The sequence below is a fragment of the Danio aesculapii genome, chromosome 23, assembly GCF_903798145.1.
Source record: "Danio aesculapii chromosome 23, fDanAes4.1, whole genome shotgun sequence".
Lineage (NCBI taxonomy): Eukaryota > Metazoa > Chordata > Actinopteri > Cypriniformes > Danionidae > Danio > Danio aesculapii.
The window spans coordinates 47,805,274-47,830,853 of record NC_079457.1 but is presented as its reverse complement, the minus strand read 5'-3'; the positions used below and the strand labels follow the sequence as shown (position 1 = coordinate 47,830,853).

Below are 25,580 nucleotides of genomic sequence, written 5' to 3'. Positions count from 1 at the left end.
GTTCATTAAGAAGACAGATGTTTGCTGTCTGCTAGCAACAGCTGAAGATACAAGCACCCAATGCTATGTGCAGTATAAGGATCTTTATTCAGGTCGGTCGAGATATTTCAAAGGTACGTTATTCCCAGATAACAACTGCTGAATAACACAAGACTCATTCAGGGACTGAGAATCAACTTGACCATCAGTGAATACGTTGATATCCATATTTATATGCTTGTATGTCTTTTTTTTAACGGTTTGTCACTATCTTGTGACTGAATAATGCGCAGGTTAGTGTATACTCCATTCAGCCATTTTTCCAAATATCCAAATGTCTTCCTCTCTTTCTATCTATCTGGTCTGTCTGTCTGTCTATCTATCTATCTGGTCTGTCTGTCTGTCTGTCTATCTATCTAGTCTGTCTGTCTGTCTATCTGGTCTGTCTATCTGTCTCTGTCTGTCTATCTGTCCCTGTCTGTCTATCTATCTATCTATCTATCTATCTATCTATCTATCTATCTATCTATCTATCTATCTATCTATCTATCTATCTATCTATCTATCTATCTATCTATCTATCTATCTATCTATCTATCTATCTATCTATCTATCTATCTATCTATCTATCTATCTATCTATCTATCTATCTATCTATCTATCTATCCATCTATCTAAGGTATTTAATGTATGCATATGAGTAAATGAAAACATGCTCCGGCTGATGATGTGTTTAAGCCCTGCCTAAATGTTGTCATCTCTGAAGAAGCTGTACAAACGTTCACCAAACGTGTTTGAGATTAATTTTTTCATTAGTAATCGTTATTAAGTGTAATTCTTAGATAGCGAGACAGTAATGGGGTGTGTTTAGACATTTCTGTACATGTTCACAATGTGTTTGCTGAGACAATAACACTACAACACAATAAGCTGATTATCTCTAGAACTCCACTACTGTACATAATAAAAATCAATGGTTTATCTATTTATATTTTAAATGAAGTTTCTAAACAGCTGTCAGTGCCAAATCTGCCGTATCAGTGAGTTATTCCAGTAAGTAAGCAGTGCTAAACACGGATTATTACCTTTAAACTAATCTAAAGTTCACTGCAAGCACTGAAGATCATAGTGTATGTGTGTGTACTTGCTTTTTATATCGCAGAGTTGACTTAAACATGAATACACACAGACTCATGGGGACTGATGTCACTGTGGGGACCAGAATTAAGGTCTTTATGAGTAAACATGCATATAAATAAGACAGAATGGAGTATTTTGTAAATGTAAAAGTGCAGATTGTTTTCTGTGAGGGTTGGGGAGGGGAGAGGATATACAGTATAGTAGAAACATCATTACGTCTATGAATGATCTATGAGTCCCCACTAGGATATATGAACAAGTCTGTGTGTGTGTCTGTGTGAAACATCTTTAAGGAAGTCATCCAGTTAAACCAGTTTTGTCCAACCCTGCATATAATTGTAAAAGCTGGAGATTTTCACAGCTGAATTAAATCCTGAGTGTGTAACGCTGAGGGCTGCTTCATCATTCACACCAGACTCAGACATTACAGCTGTTTTTACAACAAAGAGACGAACACTTTCACAAGGAACTCCAACAAGGTAAGCAAACTCCTTATATCACAGCAAATAACTTTATTTTACTGCTAATTATTTTGGTGGAGTCTATAGTGAGAGTTTCAGCTTAATATAAGATCGTTTTTATGTAGAAGTCTTTGTCAAATCAGAATTATTCCACTTTAAGCTGTGTAAATGCTCGGCTCCACACATCTTATTCATGTTGTCCCAACACAAATTGATCAAGTTTTTACAAATTTAGGTGGATTTAACATAAAATAGGGCAACACTGTGACTCAGTGGTTAGCAATGTCACCTCACAGCAAGAAGATTGTGGGTTTGAGTCCTGGCTGGGTCAGTTGGCATTTCTGTGTGGAGTTTGCATGTTCTCCGGGTGCTCCGGTTTCCCCAACAGTCCAAACACATGAGCTATAAGTAAATTAGATTGACTAATTTGGCTGTAGTGTAGGAGTGTGTGAATGAGTGTGTATGGATGTTTCCCAGTACTGCGTTGCGGCCGAAAGGGCATTCGCTGTGTAAAACATATGCTGGAAAAGTTGGCGGTTCATTCCACTGTGGCAACCCCTGATAAATAAGAGGCTAAACCGAAGAAAAATTAATGAAGGAATTAACATAAAACAATTAACTTTAAAAAAAACTCAAGAATGGTGTTGATTCAGCTCATTTTAGATTAGCTTGAACATTTAGAATTTTTTGGAGTCTAAATTTAAGGAAATTATATATATTCAGAATTTCCAGAAATACTTTGTATGATATTTCCTGAATACATTAGTATTTTATACACATATAAGCCATATTGAGTTTATTTTGTGACAATCATTCTAGCTGCAATTTGCTATTAACAGTCTGATATATATATATACACAGTTAAAGTCAGAATTTTTAGCCCCCCTTTGAATTTTTTTATATTTCCCAAATGATGTTGAACAGAGCATGGAAATTTTCACAGTATGTCTGATAATATTTTTTCTTCTGGAGAAAGTCTTATTTGTTTTATTTCAGCTAGAATAAAAGCAGTTTTTAATGTTTAAAAGCCATTTTCAGGTCAATATTATTAGCCCCTTTAAGCTATATTATTTTCCGATAGTCTACAGAACAAACCATCGTTATACAATAACTTGCCCAATTACCCTAATCTGCCTAGTTACCCTAATTAACCTAGTTAAGCCTTTAAATGTCTCTTTAAGCTGAATACTAGTATCTTGAAGAATATCTAGTCAAATATTATTTACTGTCATCATGTCAAAGAGAAATTAGTTATTAGAGATGAGTTATTAACACTATTATGATTAGAAATGTGTTGAGAAAATCTGCTCTCCGTTAAACAGAAATTGGGGAAATATATAAACAGCGGGACTTTCTGAGGGGGCTAATAATTCTGAGGGGGCTAATAATTCTGACAACTGTATATATACAGTGGATAAAATAAGTATTGAACGTGTCATGATTTTCTGTGAACTACAGAGTGCTGAACTACTGAAATGTATTTAAAGGTTTGTATAATGTTCGGTAACGAGAGCTTTAAGAAGTATGGAGAATAGAGCTGCGTATTGCTGATTTTCAGGAATTTTTTTCCCCCAGACTTCAACACAGTCTAAAAATCTGGATGGTTCTGTGGGTCTCGTCTATTTAATTTGATCTTTAGTTCTTATTTCAATTCAATTCAATTCAATTCCCCTTTATTTGTACAGCGCTTATACAATGTAGATTGTGTCAAAGCAGCTTCACATAAAAGGTCACAGTAAATAGGAACAGTGTAGTTCAGTTTGTAGTGTTTAAGTTCAGTTCAGTTGAGCTCAGTTCAGTGTGGTTTAATAATCACTACTGAGAGTCCAAATACTGAAGAGCAAATCCAACGATGTGCAGCTCTACAGATCCCGAACCATGCAAGCCAGTGGCGACAGCGGAGAGGGAAAGAAAACTTCACTAAAGGCGGAAGTGAAGAAAAAAAACCTTGAGAGAAACCAGGCTCAGTTGGGCACGACCATTTTAATTTCTCCGCTGGCCAAACATTTTGTGCAGAGCTGCAGTCTCAGTGGCGGAGGCTGGAAGCTGGCCTCAGCGAAGACTCGTCTGTCTCTGAAAGAGGTTGGTAGCTTTAGCTGACCAGCGGTGCTAGCAGGCTAAAGCTACAAACACCAAGCGGATGCTCGAGAGATTGGATTCAGCTCAGCTGATTGGCTGGTGACTCCAGTAGCTTTATTTTCTTTTCTGAAAGCAGTCGAGGGTTTTCTTGGCTGTGTTTGTAATCAGTATCTTGCTGAAATGTCCACCCTGATCATCTTCATCTTCTGGTAATGAAGATATTAAGAGTGTAGCAGCTAATATTCATTTACACTGACGAGAGATAGGGTTTCTGAATAATAATGAGAGATTTCTGCTACTGTCTGGGCTTTCCAGCCTTTTTACACTTCCTTTTCTTCATGTGTTCAATACTTTTTGTCTATGTGTTGTTTGTTTATTTCCTGTTTTACATTTGTAATTTCTATCGCTTCCGAGAATCCAAAAAGTGCCACACATTAATGAATAATGCTATGATAGCCGTTTTAACTGTATGTATGAATTGCCTCTTATTACAGTTATGAAATAGTTTGACAACAAGCAGGAAATGTTGATGGGCCAATGACATGACCACATTGACATGGTTTATACTTGACCTGACTTTTGTGTTTTTTAATATTTGTTTATGTTTGTGAAGCATGTTGAGTTGCATGTTGTGTAGGAAAACTGCTATACAAATAAAAATGTATTATTATTATTATTAATAAATGCATCAAAATACAGAAAAGTCTTGGTTCAGGGTTAGTTAAAGCCCACATCAACCGGAAGCTGCGACCGTTTTTTTGTTTTGTTTTGTTTATATTGTGACGCAGTTCCCAGAGAAACTGAATATTAAATGAGAAAACAGTGGGCGTGGCTTTTTTTCTACTGCGAGCTGATTGGCTGTAGTAAAATAGGCGTTTCATTCAGAAAGATGGTGAAAAGGGTTTGAGGAGAGTTATTACAACCTGACAGACTCCTCCCCCTCACCATTTCTGATTGTTGTCAAAACTGACAGCTGGAGGGGTGTGGTTAAGTGTGTTAGCTCCACCCATTACCTCAGACTGACCTAATCTGAGAATTTAACTGGAAATGAACAGGAGGTGCATTTTCAGATTTCAATTCAAGATTACATGGGCAAACTGTTTTATTTGTCCTAATGACATGCACTGATGAATTGTTCAGCACAAGTCTAGCAATGTGAACTAACAAAATCAATAAGGTTAGTTTTGATTTCATGCGCACTTTAAAGGTGGAATGTAAGGTTGTGAGTCCAAATCATTAAAACTGTCCCTGCTTGGTTTGCTTTATTTGACAGGATGCCTGTAGAGACATCATCAATCAGAAACCCCTCGGCTGTGGACCGTTTTCCGACTGGTACTCTTAAACAGGAGGATGTGGAGAAAACGGAACAGAAATGGTCCTGTGGCGAATGGTTTCGGCAGTGTTGCTGCTCCTGCCGGAAATCTCACAAGAGCACAAGCAGCACCACAGACGCTGCTAATGCAACGGCAGAAAAAAACGAGACCCCAGGGACAGGTAAGCTAACACACGAGGCAGACATATTATTAGAAATATTATCAATCACTCTCATTCATGTCATTATACATTACATTTTTTTGGGTGAAATTAAAACACACGAGATTCAAGTTCTGTGTCTTTACTTCAGATTTCAATGATTTTTTTGTCATTTAAAACAGTGTTTCCCACCCCTGTTCCTGAAGGCACACCAGCAGTACACATTTTCAACCTCTCCCTCATCAAACACACCTGAATCAACTCATTCTTTAATTTTCTTTTCGGCTAAGTGCCTTTATTTATCAGCGGAATGAACCCACACGATCACGGACAGAACATGCCAATTCCACACAGAAATGCCTACTGACCCAGCCGAGGCTCAAACCAGTGACCTTCTTGCTGTGAGGCGATCGTGCTACCCACTGTGCCACCGTCATGCCCTGAATCAACTCATCAGAACATTAAAAGAGACTCCAAAACCTGAAGTTAATGCATCAGACATCCAAAATACGTACTGTTGGTGTGTTAGGAACAGGGTTGGGAAACACTGGTGCAAAAGAACTGATCATTTGAATATACAATACAATGATTACCCATGCAACATAATAATAGGAGCAATGGCCCAATTATTAGGCTAGATTATTTTTTAAACTGGTGTAAAAAAACAGACACTGGGTACAGGTGGACTAACACACAAGGTGGAAACACGCTTAAATTTGCCCATTCACTCTTATAATGTTATTTCAAACATCAGAGATGATCCTTTTTGGGAGCAATTAAAACACATACAATTCAAGTTCTGCGTCTCTCTCCTCTTCAGCCGGCCTTCTGGAAGTGCGCTCTGTAAACCTCCTGAAGTCCAGCAAAGAGCGAAACCGGCTGGAGCATCACACAGAGCGATACCGCAGTGAAAACCTGATCATCCGCAGAGGACAGACCTTCCAGATGCAGATCGAGCTTTCCAGAACCTTCGACCCAAAGACCGATAAACTCCACCTGGATCTCAAACTGGGTCAGTATGGACATCTTTTTAATTAAGTTAAACATGAAGACACCACGCATGCTGACTTTGAATCTGTTTTCATATAAATTGCTAAAAAGAGACATCATTTGCGCACAATTCTTGAGTTTTTAAAGGGGGGACAACTTAATTGATTTCTGTTCGATCTACTTAAATTTATAAAAACTAATATGCTAACTTAATTCGTTCATTACTGCATCCAAAATGGTAAAAAGCCTTTCAGTAACAATTGATGACCAACTGAACTTCTCTGAGCACATTTCTAGAACTGCTCGATCTTGCAGATTCGCACTCTACAACATCAGAAAGGTCCGACCCTTCATATCTGAACATGCAGCTCAACTCATTGTTCAAGCTCTTGTTCTCTCCAAACTGGATTACTGCAACTCTCTACTAGCCGGGCTTCCAGCTAGTTCTATCAAACCTCTTCAGCTGCTTCAGAACGCAGCAGCACGAGTGGTCTTTGATGAACCCAAAAGAGCACATGTCACTCCGCTACTCACCCGTTTGCACTGGCTGCCAGTTGCTGCTCGCATCAAATTCAAAGCTCTGATGTTTGCTTACAAAGCGACCTCTGGCTTTGCTCCTTCTTATCTGCTCTCACTTCTGCAGATGTATGTGCCCTCCAGAAACTTGCGTTCTGTGAATGAACGTCGCCTCGTGGTTCCATCACTAAGAGGGAAGAAATCACTTTCCCGAACTCTCACATTCAATCTGCCCAGTTGGTGGAATGAACTCCCTAACTACATCAGAACAGCCGAGTCACTTGCTGTCTTCAAGAAACGACTAAAAACGCAACTGTTTAGTCTCCACTTTCCTTCCTAATCTGCAATTGCCTCTCTGGCTATACCACTAACTGTGCCCTCTCTCTCTCTCTCTCTCTCTCTCTCTCTCTCTCTCTCTCTCTCTCTCTCTCTCTCTCTCTCTCTCTCTCTCTCTCTCTCTCTCTCTCTCTCTCTCTCAAAAAAAAAACAACATTACTAATGCTTTGCTTAGACTTTACACACCTGAAACTTGTCTATAGCACTTATTTACTGCTGCTCTTATAGTTGTGTAAATTGCTTCCTTGTCCTCATTTGTAAGTCGCTTTGGATAAAAGCATCTGCTAAATGACTAAATGTAAATGTAAATGTAAATGTTGCCCCAACACAAATCGATTGTGTGGATCCCAGCATTTTTTACAGTGTAGTAACAACATTTTGTCTAAACTGAAGTAAAAACGTGGTCATTTAGTGGATTAAATGGCAATTCCATGATCTCAGAGAGCTTTATTTTCATTTTACACTTGTTAATTTCAATATTTAAACATCAGAATGGTTAATAAATAACATAATTTCATGGAAAATACATGATATAATTTTCCTGATTTTACCAACGAATGAAAACCTTTGTTATTTTGCCCAATTGTCAAAAAAATTGCACTACATGACAAGCTTTTCAGGTAAGATTTGGAGGAAATGTTATCAGGCCTAACAAATATTACTTTTAAATGTTACTCAAGCACACACCTTTTAAGTTCAGTAAGCCAACAGAAATTGATCATTCTTTATTTCTCAGTGAATTTGTGAAACGTTTCCCGTTTTCTATGGTTATCAGACTTTCTATTTTATCCGCACTGCTATTCAAAAGTTTGGGCTGTTTTTAAAGTAAATAAATACTTTTATGGGTGGCACGGTGGCTCAGTGGTCAGCACTGTCGTCTCACAGCAAGAAGGTCGCTGGTTCGAACCTCGACTGGGTCAGTTGGCATTTCTGTGTGGAGTTTGCATGTTCTCCCCATGTTAGTGTGGGTTTTCTCCGGGAGCTCCGGTTTCCTCCACAGTCCAAACACATGCGCTATAGGGGAATTGATGAACTAAATTGGCCGTAGTCTATGTGTGTGTGTGTGAATGAGTATGTATATGTGTTCCCCAGTAATGGGTTGAAGCTGGAAGGTCATCCAGTATGTAAAACATATGCCGTATAAGTTGGCGGTTTATCCCGCTGTGGCGACCCCTGATGAATAAAGGGACTAAACCGAAGGAAAATACAATAAATATATGCTTTTATGCCAAAATAAATCCTTAAAGAAGTTTTTGTAACACTTTATAATAACTACACACTATGAACCATTTATTAAGCATTAGCAAATAGTGAATACTTTATGCAGTTTATAACTGCAGCCACAAATGCTGTATTCTTGACTTAAACCACATTTATAATGTGCTTAATGATTGTACTTTCATACTTTGTTATTATTATTTTTCATTACTAAATTAAGCAATACATTATTAACAAACCAGTGATTTAAGAGTAGTTGTTTGTTTTTTTCAGATCATTCAGAGTTAGTAAATGACTAATAAACTATTGAAATTAACATTTATAATTTTTATTATTCATGCATATAATAATAGTTAATTTGTATGTATTAAATGCTTTATTAACTCAACTTCATCCAGTTTTGTGACCTAATCTAAAGTGAGGACTATTCATGCTTTATAAATCCCTTATAAATGACAATTAAAGGCTCGGTTATATTCTAAACAGGAAAAAAAAGTACATAAATTATTATTTATTCCTATTTATTTGAAGATACACAAATGAAACTGTACTTCAAATGAAAAATAAATCTTTGCAACCTTATCTAGAATAAAATTACTGTATGGCTTAAACATTACATCCTATTATATTGTTAAATTATTATGATGTTGTTGTTTTATCCAGTTTTATGTCGTATTTTGACACTCCTGTCATTCAGCAATGTTTACAGTAATTTTATATTTTTTTAGAAAAGATTGTCGTTTATTTGATACCAAGCCTTTAATTGTCATTTATAAGGGATTTATAAAGCATGAATAGTCTTCACTTTAGATTAGGTCACAAAACTGGATGAAGTTGAGTTAATAAAGCATTTATTAACAAACATAGAAACCATAATAATGAATAATGAGATATATAAACATTGATTTCAATAGTTTATTAATCATTTATTAACTCATTCTGAATAATCTTAAAAAACACCAACTACTCTTAAATCACTGGTTTGTAAATAATGCAATACTGAATTTAGTAATGAAAAATAAATCATTAACAAAGTATGAAAGTACAATAATTAAGCACATTATAAATGTGTTTGTAAGTCAAGAATACAGCATTTGTAGCTGCAGTTATAAACTGCTTACTAACGCTTATTAATGTGGAGCTAATGCTTAACAAATAATGAATTCACCATTTGCTAATGCTTAATAAATGATTTATAGTGTGTAGTTATTATAAAGTGTTACTGAAGATTTTGTTTCTTGATTATCAAATGTTCATATTCTGTTTAGAAATGTGTTGAAAACAAATCTTCTTTCCTTTAAACAGAAATTTGGAATAAATTATACAGGGGAGCTAATAATTCTGACTTTAACTGTACAGTATATGTGTGTGTGTGTGTGTGTGTGTGTCTGTATGTTTTTCAGGTGATCTTCCAGATGTTTCCAAAGGCACACATGTGGTTGTTCCTTTGGTTGAGGAACTGCAGGATAACTGCTGGGAGGCCAAAATAGTAGAACAGAAAAGTAGATTGATCAAACTGTCTGTCAACTCTCTGCCTACCGCTCCTATTGGCAAATACAAGCTAGGTGTTGCGACAAGTTGCCCTGTGGGTGAATCCATGTCCCCATACAACCCTGACAACGACATCTACATGCTGTTCAACCCCTGGTGTGAAGGTATGAGCAAGGATGGGGCTTTAACATTAAAGGGGACCTATTATGCGTTTTCCTTCAAGATGTAAGTCTCTGATGTCTGGAGTGTGTGTGAAGTTTCAGCTCAATAATGTTTTAGAGCTCGATGAAACTGATCCGTTTAGACTTTGATTGTGTCGTCTTGGTGACTGTTGCTTTAAATTCAAATGAGATTGTGCTCTTTCTAAAAGAGGGCGGAGCTACATGTGCCTGTGTGTCAGCATAGTGGCAGATTCAAAAAGAAGACTGACTTTATATGCTAATGAGGGAGAGACAGTTACTAGTGGGCGGGGCTTTGCCTCTGATGACACGGACAAAGGGAAAATGTCAATCAAAGTGTTTCTGTAGACTGTGTAATCATAACTTAATAATATTAATAGCTTTTTGTCATTAGAAGCTGGTTGTATTCACAGACTGTTGCCACACAACTGTGTTTAAACCTCTTATGAGAGTGATTTTTCAGAGATACACTCTCCTGCAGGAGTGTCCTGGCCAACAATTAACACATAAACAACATAATTACAACGTCACACCAAAACCAAGTTACCAATTCAAACACACCACCAATCAAGATTACAATTTGAAAGGACTTGAATTAGAAATGAATTATGCTATGTCAGTAAGTACCAATGCAGTTTTCTATGAATACTAGTACTAAGCATGGACATATAATTATTAACACTTGAAGTAAAACTGAGTATTAATAATTAAAGTAAGACTAATGAACCGCTCACCCAGGCTCATTGGAAATACGTGCCTTGGCCTACATTTTTGCAAGTTTTGTAAATACAATAGCTTGCTCTGGGAACATTTTGTTACATGTTTTAGATGGCAAATCCACTAGAGGGCGCTTTCTGCATTTCTGCGACTCAGAAATGTGTAACTTTGGGTACGTTTTGTTGTACGTTTCAGATACATGTCTACTGATCTAAACCCAAAACCAATAGTGTTTTCAAAAGCAACAAATAAGAAAAGTGCACTGTGACCACATTGTTTAACTTTGCTTTTACATTGATTTAGTTTTTTTACTAGAAACGTGCTATATCAGACTCAAACCCAAGCACTGTGCATAACAAATAACCTACAAAGTGTATTTAATTCAACCCAGGCTCATTCTGAAAACGTAGTCCCGTGCACGTTTCTGGAGATCACGAAACACATCCCGGGAGGTACGTATTTTTGCAATTTTTGGTTTTCATGGATCCGCGAGAGGCGGCTGTGTGCACTTTTTCGCTTCTCAAATGTCTCTCGTGTCTCTCTCGCTGTTCTCACGTAAATCCACCAGAGGCCGCTGTCGAACGACCATCTGTCCGACTGGCTGAATGAATGACTGGGCCTTCCCTGAACCCAACCAATTTTACCAATTGACCCGCCCGCCCACTTACTTCCCTAAACTCAACTAACAATTTACAAAAGCCGTCCAGAAAAAGAAAAGCCCTCGTCTGATTTTTACCACGTTTTCGGATTTTACCACACTCTCACCCTGTTATGAACTTGTTCACTTTACTTTTTGGATTCTCTTTTAGTCTTACCTGATTTCTGGAACCGCTCTTGCCCGGAATCGAACCCGGTCGTCGTCGTCGTGGTCAGCTCGTCTCTGCGTCTCAAGTCCGCCAATGTACAGAACGAGCTAACTGGACAAACTGGTTGCGGTGGGAAAGCCCTCCACACGAAGGTAAGCGGTCAGCCGATAAGCACCAAAAGGAACGATGTCATACCGCCCCGCAGCGTTCGCTTAAATAACGAAATGCAGCCATACGTACCTCCGACTACATAATTCGCAGTCTCCAGAAACGTCCTCGGGACTATGTTTTCAGAATGAGCCTGGGTTGATTTATTTAGTCACATTCAAAGAAACATATTTAATTAAGTAGTAGTAGCAGTAAGAGCTTTAGGCCTTTTTTTCCTATTTATGGATAGTTTTTTTCCTCTTAAAGGGACAGCTCATATTAAAATGAAAATTCCGTCATCATTTACTCATTCTCCACTAGTTCAAAACCTTCTTGTTTTTCTTTCTTCTGTTAAACACAAAGGAAGATGCACTGAAGAATGCTGAGAAAAAAACAGCCATTGACTTCCATAGCAGTTTTTCCTCCTACTATGTATCTAAATGGGTTCGACATACATTAAGAGAACTCATAACTGTCCAAAACCACTTGAGCATGATTAAATGGTGACGAAATGTTCATTTTTGTTAAACTACCTCTTTAAGAAACTCTGAAAAACTGATTAATCTGCTTTCTCTTTCTTTCCTAGAGGACTTGGTGTACATGGATAATGAGAAAGAGAGGAAAGAGTATGTATTGAACGACATGGGCATCATCTATTATGGGACGGACAGTCAGATCGGATACAGAACTTGGAATTTTGGCCAGGTCAGAACAGCAAATCCATTTATACACATTAAAGGGTTAGTTCACCCCAAAATTACAAAACTGTTAATAATTACGCTAGTGTAGCTCCAATGAGACCTTCGTTCATCTTCTGAACACAAATTAAGATATCTTAGATGAAATATGAGAGCTTCCTCATCCTCCTTAGAAAGCAACAGTCCCGAAATACGGAAAACGAATTAAAAACATTGTCAGAAAAGTAACTTCAGTGGTTCAACTGCAATCATACGAAGCTCCAAGAACAACTTTGTGCACCAAAAAAAGTGTAAAATCAAGTGCTAATATCTTCTGCCTCAGGTCAGGGTGTGTGTTTACAACAGCCAATACAATGTATTACGAGTCAGCAAGTAGTGCATTGCCTGTATTAAACACACACCCTGAGGCGCATTTGTATGATTACATCTGAACCGCTGAACTTTTGATTAACATTTTTGGGTGAACTAACCTTAATGCTAATCAGGAAATCAACACCAGAGCACAATCCCATATGAGCACTGATGGAGTGGCGTGTGATCTGCTGATACTGACTGAATTAAAGAACAAATACAAAGCAGCTTATATTCATAACGTCTAACACATCACATTAACCAAAGTCAATGATAGTGAAGTGTGTGTAATCTACTAACACAGGCATACGCTGTAAAAAATGACTGTAATGTCAATAGTAAAAATGCTACAGTAGAAATCTGTAACCTTATTAAAAGTACGTTTCTTTAATATATATGGTTCATTCCGCTGTGGCGACCCCTGATCAATAAGGGATTAACCTGAAGGGAAATTAACAAAAGGATGAATGAATTTGAAGTGTGTTACCATGATGGAGTCCAGTAGTTGTGTGAATGACACTGAGCGTCTGCTGCATATTAGTGTGTATCTCTGCTTGTAGTTTTCAGCTCACACACTCTCAAAATCATTCCAGATTTCATGCAGAAATACCAAAAAAGGTTTGTCTGGTTCTGGTTATGCTCAATAAAAATCTTGTATACTTATTTTAAGTACAGCAATATAACTTTCACACGTGTACTTATCAAGTTATTATGTCTGATTTGATCAAAGTACACACCAGTTTGGTTTTGTATCAAGCCCTAATTGTGCAAATAGCAGTAAACAAAAGCTGAAGTCATGTTGAGATATTAATTTGAATACTCTCCTTGCATCAACTGCATCAAAAAAGGAAACTCCTACAAATGCAATAAGGCCAGAGCTGAAATCTGAGTGCACATCTTTTCAATAAATCTGGCCCCTGGTGTTTTCATGCAATATAAAGTAACTAACGTCTTCATCCAATGTTCTGTCTCTTAGTTTGATAAAAGCATCCTTCCTGCGTGTCTGTTTCTGCTGGAGCGCAGTGGTGCTCCGGCCTCAGGATGGGGAGATCCTGTAAACGTGGTCAGGCTTTTGTCTGCAATGGTAAGTTTGAATGTTTCTACTGTTCCTACGGTCCTGACTCTTTGTGGTTGTTAAAAATCTCCTCCCAATCATTCCCATCCACTGAATTAGCTCCATCACTGCCTTTCCACTCCACTCCGGCTATACGGCACTGGCGCCATTGTCCTATGGCTGTTATCGCTTCATCCAAGTGGATGCTGCACGCTGGTGGTGGTGGTGTGGGGATACCCCCTTCTCATGATTGTAAAACTCTTTGGGTGTATAGCCATACATGATAAATGCACTATATAAATACACATTATTTCCCAGAGATGGGTTGCGGCTGGGCATCCGCTGCGTAAAACATGTACTGGATAAGTTGGTGGTTCATTCCGCTGTGGTGATCCTGGATTAATAAAGGGACTAAGACGAAAAGAAAATGAATGAATGAATGAAATACACATTACATTATTAAAATAATTCATTTCCACTTAGGCCAACTTATAAAATTGGCTTTCACCCCTTGCAGCCCTATATAATATTTTTAATAAACATTATCATTAATAATGTATATTTTAATCATGAATCTCTTGATGGCACATGTGTAAAATTATGTAGAAACCCATTACCATGCTCAACTTGTGTTTACACAAGGTGAAGCTCAACAACCTTAGTCGAATTAGCATAGAACCTTATGCTCTATGTTAATTAAACTAAGGTTATGCATGTATGTTAATTCAACTAGGTCTGTTTAGGTTTACCTTGTGTAAGTGTTTTAAGGCAACATGTTTCCATGGAATTTTCTTGGTTTAAGAGTGTACACCAACTTATGACCAGGAAAACCCTGCTTAAAGGCTCATTCCCACAGAACACATCTTTGCATCTAAACAATGCAAAGCACAGCACATTTAGGAATGTTAACCACAAAGGTATCCAGACACAGCCACTGAGCCCTTGTAAACAGAAACTTGCAAATCTTGCCCCGTGATTGGTCTACTGCTTTGGAACTGACATTGATGAGTGACGCTGCTTGTAAAAGTTATTTTAAATTGACACAATGCCTAAAAAATGTAGCAATCATGTGCAAAATGCTTCAAAATATGCAAGATGTAAGCGTGATGGTCATGCAAGTCTGTCAATTGCGTGTTTTCATTGAAAAACAATTGCGAATTGGAATGGAATGGAAAAACGTATTCTGTGTGAATGAGCCCTAAACCAACCATAGTTCAAAACCTACTTAACCAACATATGCATTTTTAAATACACACATTTTAGGCATGATTCAAGCTGGCTAAGTGGTCATGACACAATAGTCACTCTTAGGGAAATCGACAAAAGTGCTTATGAAAATTAGTGTGCAATCTATAAACCTGCCACAAGGCTAAAAAAAATACATTGAAGAAAATGGATGACACTCTAAAACACCAAGAGTGTGATATACATGCATTCATTAAAGGGCACCTATGGTAAAAAATCTACTTTTCAAGCTGTTTGGACAGACATATGTGCATGTATGGTGTATAGAGCGTCATATTGGGGTGATATAAACACACCCAGTCCTTTTTTTCAATTTAACAACATAAAAACGGTGGACCAATTGGAGCGGTTTTCAAACCGACCGCAACTTTACGTAGGAGAGTGGTCCCCCCGCCCACCAATATTGATTGACAGGCGCGTCATCATATCCTCAGTTTGTTGATTCACGTCCGCCATTTTCAGCGTGAGTTGAAGCGATATCAATATAGGAACACGCTAGCTCTATTTTTAGATGCAAGGCTCATTGGGCTCAACACAAGATCAATATTCTCCACATTATCGCTCTAATCGGAATTATTGGTTGTATCTTTAGGTAGGTTTGCAAACATGTGTACTTCTCATTGAGTCTACCTTATACTTCAGCCGTTTGCATTTCTCGCGATCCCAGAAGCTCCCTGTGATCTTAACTAGCATGCGTTTTAGAGTTCTAAACATAGGTTTCTATCAGGGTACACTCAAGTTGACGGCTGGGCGCCGCGGACCGCTGCAGAAACCTATGTTTAGAATTCAAAAATGCGTGGCGCGACGATTCGGGACACTTCATGTCTCTGCCGCGCTACAGAGAGTGTCTGGTGTGCCGTGTCGCGGCTTCGAGCGGCGCATCCTGTGCCTCAGTCAAAGTTAATTCAGTGTGCGTGGTTATTAGTTTCTGTGTACAAGCTCGACACTTGAAACTAGCACACAGTTGGCTGTAAAACTGTATAAAGACACAAATGATTTTGTACTCTCTGCTTGGTCTGTGTCCGAGCCGTACATGTAAGACTGAATGGTGATCCTCTCTCTCCTTCTCCGTCTGCCTGTCAGACTGTTGCAAACGCAGAGCGGGTGAGCTCATGGCCCCGCCCCCTTGTCACGTTGGCGGGAAGCCGAAACTATTCTACATGTGAAGCAACACACCCCTAAATCAGTGAGCTGTGGACACGCCCCCAACATGACACTTTTTAACACATTATAATAAACAAATCTGAATTGTGTTTTAAACTGAAGCTAAACTGGCACACTCAGAAGAACCAGAATATTAATATTACATCATAAAAAAGAGGTCAACTATGTTCCCTTTAAAGGAAGTAATAAAAAACAAGGTTGCATAGATAGAAACAAATGACCTAACGCACTGCACTCAAAATACTTAAAATACCTAAAAAATGAGCTAAATCAACACAATTTTTGAGTTTTTTGAGGATAACTTTTATGTTTAATGTTCAATCCGCTTAAATTTGTAAAATCACTTCAGTTAACTTAATAGATATGTGATTGAACTAAAAGGAATCGTGTGGAACCCAGCATTTTACAGTGTGGATGCAATAAAAGAATGATTTTTGTTTAATAGATTAACGCTCCTGATGACAATGGTGTGTTGGTCGGCAACTGGTCAGGCACATACGATGACGGCACAGCCCCTACGTTCTGGAGTGGCAGCAGTGACATTTTGAGACAGTACTACAACAATGGAGGAACGCCGGTCAGATACGGACAGTGCTGGGTCTTCTCTGGCGTCACCACTTCAGGTAAGAGCTCGCATCTTAAAATGTTCGAGCAGCATAAAGCATACAATCCTTCATAAACCATAATATTTACAATCTGCTTTTCATTTTTTAGTGATGAGGTGTTTAGGGATTCCCACCAGGAGCATTACAAACTTCGAGTCTGCTCACGACACAGACGCTTCTTTGACGACAGACGTGTATTTGGATGAGAACCATGAGCTGATCGAGGAGCTTTGCAGAGATTCTGTCTGGTTAGTTCACATGTTAGCAACATTTTCTGTAGCTATCAATAAACTTGCGTGGGTACAGAGTACACGATAAATGCACAAACCTGATTGAAACTGCACTGTGATGTAAATTGTATCAGTATGCCCTACTGAAAAATCCAGCTTAAACCAGCCTAGGCTGGTCGGCTGGTTTTAGCTGGTCGACCAGCCTGGTTTTAGAGGGGTTTTGGCCATTTCCAGGCTGGTTTCCAGTCATTTCCAGGCTGGTCTTAGCTGGTCAGGCTGAAAAATGACCAGCTAAAACCAGCTTGACCACCTAGCCAGGCTGGGAGCCCAGCCAAAACCAGCTATGTCCAGCTTAAACCAGGCTGGTCAAGCTGGTTTTAGTTGGATTTAGCTGGTCATTTTCCAGCCTGACCAGCTAAGACCAGGCTGGAAATGGCTGGAAACCAGCCTGGAAATGGCCAAAACCCCTCTAAAACCAGGCTGGTCAACCAGCTAAAACCAGCCAACCAGCCTAGGCTGGTTTAAGCTAGATTTTTCAGCAGGGGTAGACCTGGTTGGTTTGGACCTGTCATAGTTTGAGGTGTAGCATGGGCGGAAAGCAATCTTTCCCCCATTTTGTGAAGTTTTTTATAAACTAATTTCAGGAGGATCACGTGCTTATGATTGACCACAGCTGGTCCTGCAATACCTAACACATGATGCACCAATCAGTTGATTCCTAAGTCACTATAAATAACCATAGTTTCTTACCTCAGTTATCTTTGTCTTGAAGAATGCCCCCTTCCACCTCTACTCCTCCTCCCTTTTCCTGGATAGGACGGCATGATGGCCCAGTGGTTAGCACTGTTGACTCAGAACAAGAACATCACTGGTTCAAATCCTTACCGGCCAGCCAATGTTTCTGTATATAGTTTACTCTCTGTACTGGAGTGGGGTTTCCCTGGGTTCCTCGGTTTCCTCCCACTGTCCAAAGACATGTGACATAAGAGCATCTATGGTTCCAATTTGGTTTGGTCAATTCACTTAAGGGAGTCGCACACGGTGAAGTAGAGCGACACGCAGCACCTTGCATTTTACAACATTTTAAACAGATTTCTGTAAGGCTACACACACCGTCCGCGGGGCCAAGCTACGACTCAGGACACTGTTCATGTTTCTGCCGCGCCACAGAGCGCCATCTGAATAGTTTTATTTTAAATAACATTCGAATGTGTCTGTCTGGTGTGCGATACTTCCATGTCATGTGCTAGCCATGTCACGGCGCTGAGTGGCTCATCCAGTGTGTGACCCCCTTTAGTCAGCAGCAAATCTCTCCAAAGCAATTCCTAACTTGTCATTAGCCATAAACAAGCAAGCGAGTTCTCAAGACCTACCTGAGCTCAAACTCCCCTCTCGCCCTGCAAATGGGAGGGAGCCCCGGGTTCGAGGACCTTCAGAGCTCAGGGCTCTCTCCCGGGACAGCATGCCAAACATGCTTTATTATCAATCATCAGCTAAGTGTGAACTCTTGAAATTGGAAATTAACCCTACACCAGGAAAAAGAATGAATGCACTTTTTCTAAATACAACAATTAAACTAAAAGACGACAAGAAAGTGAAAATGCTGTGCTTTACAATGCAAAGTGGGACAGGTGGTCATCCTACCGGTTCCTCTGTGTTAATTTGGCAGTGTATACAATTCAATGCTGAAATTTTTAAACTTGTTAGAGGTGCAAAATGTTTCACAGCAACTTTTAAACATTAAAAGAGGTCTTAATAATGTGTCCTTGTTGCTTCTGGGAGTTAAATAAAAAATAAAATCATAATAATTATCAAGATCAAGATCCTAACAAGGTTTACTCTAATAGTTTGCTTCCCCCTATGAAATAAATGGATGTGAATTTTTTATGGGCATTCCCAGTAAGGCAGACAAAGCCTATGTCTACACTCATAATACATTTGAAAAAATTAAATATTAAATTCTATCCAAAAATGCTTTCATCCATGTATTGCACATGCCAGTGCTTAATTTGTGTTGCGAGGTCCCAGAACAGATCGGGGTAACGAATCTGGCATGTTGCCACAGACGAAAGTGAAGAGGGTTGGGGAGATGCGGAAGAAAGTGAAAGTGAACAGCGAATGGGGATGAGGGTGGTTGAGGAGGGGGGTCGGTAAAATGAGGTGCCGGATCAGATTTCAGAGGTGCCGGATCCCGGTGTGTTCTGGCACAAATTAAGCCCTGGCGCATGCGTTATGACGTAAGACCTGCATCATATCCACCTGCCGTTTATTTACTTTCCATCTCTTTGAAATGTCACAACAAAATGTGCCAACTGTGGACTGCTTCCGCCACTGAACAGTTGATGCCAGTAACCATTACCTGTCCTTTGAAGAGAGGCAATATGGAGCATGTACAAACTGATGTTAATCTTTAATAAGGCGGTCCAAATGGACAGCTTCCAAAGCATCTGCTTAACAATGTTGTCCACCATTTAAGCTGAATTGGTCACAAGATTGCATCACATGACTAAAATGCATCCCAGTTTTCAAAAAAACTCTGTTATCACAGTCCACACCGCAACACAAATACAGCATTTTCAGATATACACACTTTGGTCAGTGTTTTCAAAAAGATGCAATTTCATTTACTAAAAATGCCATCTTAGTGTGGAAGGAAGGTCAAAATGGAGAGAAAAATATGCATTTTTAAATGAAAACAATAGTGTGGACATGGCCCAAGTCAATTACTGGTACCTCCATGTACCGCATCATTCAAGCTAATCATTTCTACAGCGTCATGAGAAACAAATTTTCCTCTCTTGTCTCTGCAGGAACTTTCACGTGTGGAATGACTGCTGGATGGCCCGTCCCGATCTGCCCGCAGGTTTGGGGGGCTGGCAAGTAGTAGATGCCACTCCTCAGGAGACCAGTCAGGGCGCTTTTCGCTGCGGTCCTGCTTCGGTCGCAGCTGTCCGAAATGGACTGGTTTACCTCAAGCATGACACACCGTTCGTATTCGCAGAGGTATTAGCAAGTCTCCAAATGATCACTTCATGATTGCATAATTATTTGTAATGAACGTTTCTAAAAGGGATGCTAACTTTAACCAAGGTGAACAGTGATAAGGTGTACTGGCAGCGGACTGCAGATGGCTCCTTCACTCCTGTCCAGATTAAGAAGAAAGCAGTAGGTCACTGCATCAGCACTAAAGCAGTCGGCTCTGACGAACGCGAAGATGTCACACACCTCTACAAATACCCAGAAGGTAATAAACGGCACAAAAAACATTGTCACATGTGTTAGCAGGAGTACCCACCCGACTCACTAGAGGGCACTCCAGCTATATGAACACTCCACCAGCTTTTCACCTGGACTACACTTCCCATCATACTTTGCATCTCACAGCTGAAACAGTGTCCAGTTTAGTTACCTGTTTCAGCTGTGAGATGTGGAAAACTAAGGGAAACTAGGTTGCTGTTTGAAGAGGTGTTAGTGAGGCCAGCAGGGGGTGAAGTAAAGGGGACACTATACTGTCAGTGAGTGCCGTGTTTTGGATGAGACGTTAAACCGAGGTCCTGACTCTCTGTGGTCAATAAACATCCCATGGCACTTCACGTAAAAAGCAGGGCTGTAACTCCAGGCCATATTCCCTCCCTTGGCCTTTACCCATCATGACCTCCCAATCATCCTCATCCACTGAATTGGCTCTATGACTATAGCAGGTGTGGGGTGAGTGCACTTGTCCTGTGGCTGCCGTCGCATCATCCAGGTGGAGCTGTACACTGTTGGTGGTATGAAGAGATCACACATCAGCTTAATTGGTGGTGAGGAGACAGAGTGATAAGCCAATTACAATAGTGGTATGATTAGGAGGCCATGATGGACAGAGGCCAATGGGCAAATTTGGGCAGGATACCGGGCACACACCCCTACTATTTTCAAAGGATATCCCGGGATTTTTAACAACCACAGAGAGTCAGGACCTCGGTTAAATGTCTCACCTAAAAGACAGTGCTCACCTAACAGTAAAGAGCCACGTCACTATACTGAGGTGTTAGGACCCTCACAGACCACAGGTAGATCAACCCCTGCTGGCCTCTCTAGCGCCTCCTCCAACAGCAACTTAGTTTTTCCCCACAGTGTCTCCCATCTAGGTACTAACCAGACACAGCTATACTTAGCTTGAGAGGGCGACCATGGAAGAGCTGCGGAGAGCTAGCTGCCAGAAACTGTCCATCACAGCCACCATTGTTGTATTTAAGGGTAGTTGTGAACAGTACATGACCTGATTTACAACCCTGCCTACTACAGCATAGTTTTCGGAAACAGTATACCGCCACTCAGCCATTTCAAACTTAATTTTCCCCTCAAATGATGAAAAATACCTTAATTTAAAGCATATTGGTCCAGTTGAAAAATTTGACATTCGTGCCACATTAACCAATCAGAAGCTTGCTCTAGTAGTGTTGTGATTATGATATAGCGCATGTAGTTCATGTCCCTAATGGAAATCCTTCTGCCAACATGTGACAACAGCTTATCAAGCTGGAACTGACTCAGTCTGAAATACCATGGAAAGCATCTGTCATCCAGGAGCAGATTTTGGAAAAGTTTATGAATTCCCAGAGCTGGATGCACCTCTGAAGAATCTGATGGAGCCAGTCATGACACTGAACCGTTATGTCAGCTATTTAGCCCCTCTCATGACATGAATTCATGTCTATTTCGAAGTGAATTTCACTCTAAAATCAAGCAAATTTGATGCATGAATGAAGCAAGTATACTCAAAATGTTTGAGCATCTATTTTCACGCACGAATTTTAGCAAATTCGACGCATGAATGAAGCGAGTAAACTAAAAAGGTTTAAGCATCTAATTTCATGAGTGAATTAAGCAAATTTGACGGATGAATGAAACGAGTAAACTCAAAAAGTTTAAGCATCTAATTTCACACGCGAATTAAGTAAATTTGACGCATGAATGAAGCAAGTAAGTGTCTAATTTCACACGTGAATTAAGCAAATTTGACATGTGAATGAAGCGAGTAAACTCAAAATGTTTAAGCGTGTAATTTCACATGCAAATTAAGCAAATTTGATGAAGCAAGTAAACTCAAAATGTTTCATCATCTAATAGCCTACGTAATCTGATATAGTAATCTAATATCGATTATCGTAATCGTAATTACTAATATCGTAATCTATTCGCGCAAGTCGCGTCTGATGTGAACGCCCCATGAAACTTACTTCAGCTCAATTTCTCCGAGGAAGCATAAACACATTTGTATCCTTTGTATAAACAGATCCAGACACATAGGCGCATTACTCTTTACTTTCATTTGCCTTCTCTTATATTAGACTCAGAGGAGGAGCGCATTGCAGTGGAAACAGCCGTTCAGCATGGCTCTAAAGCTGGACTTTATGAAATCTCCAGTGTTAACGACATCAGTATTGAGATCTCGATGGATGGAGAAGAGCCTCAGCTGGGCTCAGATGCTAATCTAGCCATCACTGTGAAGAACAGCAGCTCAGAGCAGCGTACTTTCCAGCTCAACGGTCAGGTGGCTGTAACGTACTACACCGGAGTTTATAAAACTACAGTGATGAAAGACCAGATACCCATCGAACTGAAGCCCAATGAAGGTAGGAGACCTTACACCAGTCTGTTCCAACACAATCTCACGGCAATTCGTAACTTTTTGATTTAGTGGCTAATTCGATCATTCACATACGATCTATGAATGTTAGCAATGTTGCCCCACAGCAAGAACGTCACTGGTTCGAGTCCTTTCTGGGCCAGTCGATGTTTCTGTGTGGAGTTTGTATGTTCTCCCTTTGCTCACGTGGGGTTCCCTGCTTTCCTCCCACAGCTCAAAGACATGCGATATAAGTGAATTGTCTAATCAAATTGGCAATAAAGACAAGCTCTCAGTCAGGCTACCTATGCTTTAGTCAGCAGATTATTTCTCCATAGCAATCCCTACAATCTGTCTTAAACCCTAACTAAACTAGGGGAGCTCTCAAGACCTACCTGAGCTCAAACACCCCTCTCACCCTTCAAATGGGATGGAGCCTCGGGCTCGAGGATTTTCTGAGCTCAGGGCTCTCTCTCAGGACAGGACACGCTTTATAATCAATCGTCAGCTAAGTGTGAATGCTTAAAACAGGGGTAGGCAAACTCAGTCCTGGAGGGCCGGTGTCCTGCATAATTTAGCTTCAACTCTAATCAAACACACCTGAACATGCTAATCAGAGTGTCCAAGATCTCTAATTATCTATAAGCAGGTGTGTTTGATCAGAGTTGGAGCTAAACTGTGCAGGACACCGGCCCTCCAGGACTGAGTTTGCCCACCCCTGTGTTAAAAAGTTTATTTTTGCACTGCAACAGATGATCAGCAATGAAAATGACAATTTTTATCTCTTCCCATCAGGGAGAACCACCAACAGTCAAGAATGCATGATTATATGATGCCATGGCTTTGCAATAAAAAAATGTCATAATGGAAGTCAATGGGGCAAAAACAGCCCCTAACATAACGAAAGGGTGGTCAATTTGCCCAGAGTGTGTTGTTGAGTCTTTGAAAATTTCCAAAGCATTTTCCCAAAATATTTGTCAAAGTAAGATTTGTCACCAAAAATCATCCCATTTGCTGAAATACAGAGAAAGTTGTGGCCAAATTAAGACTCAAAATCGCCCCAGAGTGCTTGATTTCCATTGAATTGCTGATGCCAGTTGAATATAAATATATTTTCTCTTACTCTTAATATATATTGTGTGAATTTATTCATTTACATTTTACCGCTGATGCCAAATGTATATGCATATTATCTCTTTTGTTCCATCATAGCTGAGACTGTTGAGTGGAGCTTACTGTACGATCACTACAAAGACCATCTGGTGGACCAGGCCATGCTGATGCTCACACTCACGGGACGGGTCACTCAGACCAAACAGGTCCTGGTAAACCAGTTTCACTTCAGACTGCGCACACCCGACCTGGCCATCAAAGTGAGTTTTCGGTCTTAAAGGCACACTTGAATGAATGTGAATGAAACAGGAGGTCTAATAACGGTGACTTCAACTGTATGTGGGTGAATATATAACACTTGTTGTAAATGTTTGCTCATTCTCCTCTCAGACCAATGGAGATGCTGTTGTTGGGAAAGAGTTGACGGCTTCGATCACTTTCCGCAATCCTCTTAAGCAAACGCTGAAGAACGTGAAGTTTCGCATTGAAGGACTGGGGCTGCAGCACGTCAGAGAGATTTCACACGGGTAAGTTTACTGTAATTATATTCCATAAGGTCACATTTGTAATTGCTTAAATGTAACACAAATTTTGCACAATTATATTAGATTTTTTTATGGTAGGCCTATAAAACTGAGCTCAGTAAAATGTTCTTTATTGATTATTAACAATCTGTTCAATAATTCGTCAACGTCAACTGCTAACAATAATGCTTCATTATCCAATAAATGTTTGACCATGAGTAAAAAAAGGTTACATTACACAATACCAACAGTTGTGCAGAAAAATTGAATGTAAAACTATATTGTTCTTGTTCTCAGAAACATCGAAAGCTTGGCCACAGTGACTCTGACAGAGAAGTTTATCCCTCTGGAGGCAGGGCAACACAAACTGCTGGCTGCACTGGACTCACGGCAGCTGCCTCAAGTCCATGGTGTCGCCAACCTCACAGTCAAAGCAAACTGAAGGAAAACCTGCGCAAGACCAGAGACCGCTCTGCACTGGAGCTTCAGAGTTTAGGAAAGCCAGCAATGAAGGGCATGAAAAATTAGACTGGAATGCAGCCTTTGAGCACAAGGCTGTTTGGAATGACACTTCAATATGGCGGCCATGTTTTTTTCCACTCTGAAGTGCCCTTCTATGGGCGATAGATCTTATTTGTTATGCACCACATTTTTTAATGACGCGTGAAAAATCTTGTATTTATTTTGTGACTTGTTATAGGCAAAAATATATCATGTTTTGTCCTGTTACTCCTCTTTTCTAAGTTATTTTAATTGCTAAGCTCTAGTAGAAGTCTTGTATCATGCAAAAACAGCATGCAGTAATAGTAGATAGAAATGTACATTCTTTTCTGAAGGGTTCCTCCATCATTCACCTGAAGGGCCCTTCAAAGTGGACAGTTTTGAGCACTGTAATTTCTTTTGGTGACCATTAATATTTTTTTACTCCAAAGTGTCCTCCAGAGGGCGATCTATCCCATTTGGAACGCACCATGTGTTTCATGACATAAAATAAATAGTTTTGTCATACTTTGAGCACATACTATGATATCAAATCTTCCCTCAGGAAAGTCATTCAGTATCCAAACCTTGTTAATGAGCAACACTAAAAATTCAGCATTTTGCAGAATGGATGCACTATATTACTGACTATCATTTCTATGCGCTGTCAAAGTCCCATTAAGTCATTTTACTCAGCGGCCATCTTTGACACGCCTCTCGTCAATATGCTCGGGCATTCTGTTTGAATGGGGAAACATCAAATTCTCTAAAATCGCTTGCCAAGTTTACGATTAACTTTCATATTAGGAATCATCGATAAAATTAAACAACAACCATCTCTTTAGTTTCATTTCTAAATATTCCAATCACACAAAATCTGCAGAAAATCACAGCTGGTCTGAGCCCCTCCCCCAGAGAATCTTCAGCAAACAATGATTGGCTCCTGTATTAGAAGGCGGGGCTTCATTTG

The 25,580-nt window shown here is 39.7% G+C and overlaps 1 protein-coding gene across 2 annotated transcripts; it reads left to right on the top strand.

Annotated features, from left to right (window-relative positions):
• On the top strand, positions 1–24,859 carry tgm1 (transglutaminase 1, K polypeptide). Of its 2 annotated transcripts, none has more exons than XM_056449653.1 (14): positions 1–92; positions 4,933–5,153; positions 5,953–6,144; positions 9,596–9,847; positions 12,119–12,237; positions 13,558–13,665; positions 16,490–16,667; positions 16,759–16,897; positions 19,690–19,882; positions 19,970–20,123; positions 22,216–22,500; positions 23,706–23,866; positions 23,997–24,133; positions 24,428–24,859. In XM_056449653.1, the coding sequence occupies exons 2-14, from the start codon at positions 4,934–4,936 to the stop codon at positions 24,570–24,572; spliced, it is 2,283 nt and encodes a 760-aa protein (XP_056305628.1). In that variant the 5' UTR covers positions 1–92; position 4,933; the 3' UTR covers positions 24,573–24,859. The 2 variants fall into 2 exon arrangements, with proteins under 2 accessions (XP_056305628.1, XP_056305627.1); XM_056449652.1 differs by lacking the exon at positions 1–92 and adding an exon at positions 1,469–1,598.
• The last annotated feature ends 721 nt before the right edge of the window (positions 24,860–25,580 follow it).

Bases quoted from the DNA above. Each gene is read 5' to 3' on its own strand.
- tgm1 (XM_056449653.1), top strand. From the start codon at position 4,934: ATGCCTGTAGAGACATCATCAATCAGAAACCCCTCGGCTGTGGACCGT. The intron at 9,848-12,118 runs GTATGAGCAAGG...TTTCTTTCCTAG, and splicing joins GTTCAACCCCTGGTGTGAAG to AGGACTTGGTGTACATGGAT. The intron at 20,124-22,215 runs GTAATAAACGGC...CTCTTATATTAG, and splicing joins CCTCTACAAATACCCAGAAG to ACTCAGAGGAGGAGCGCATT.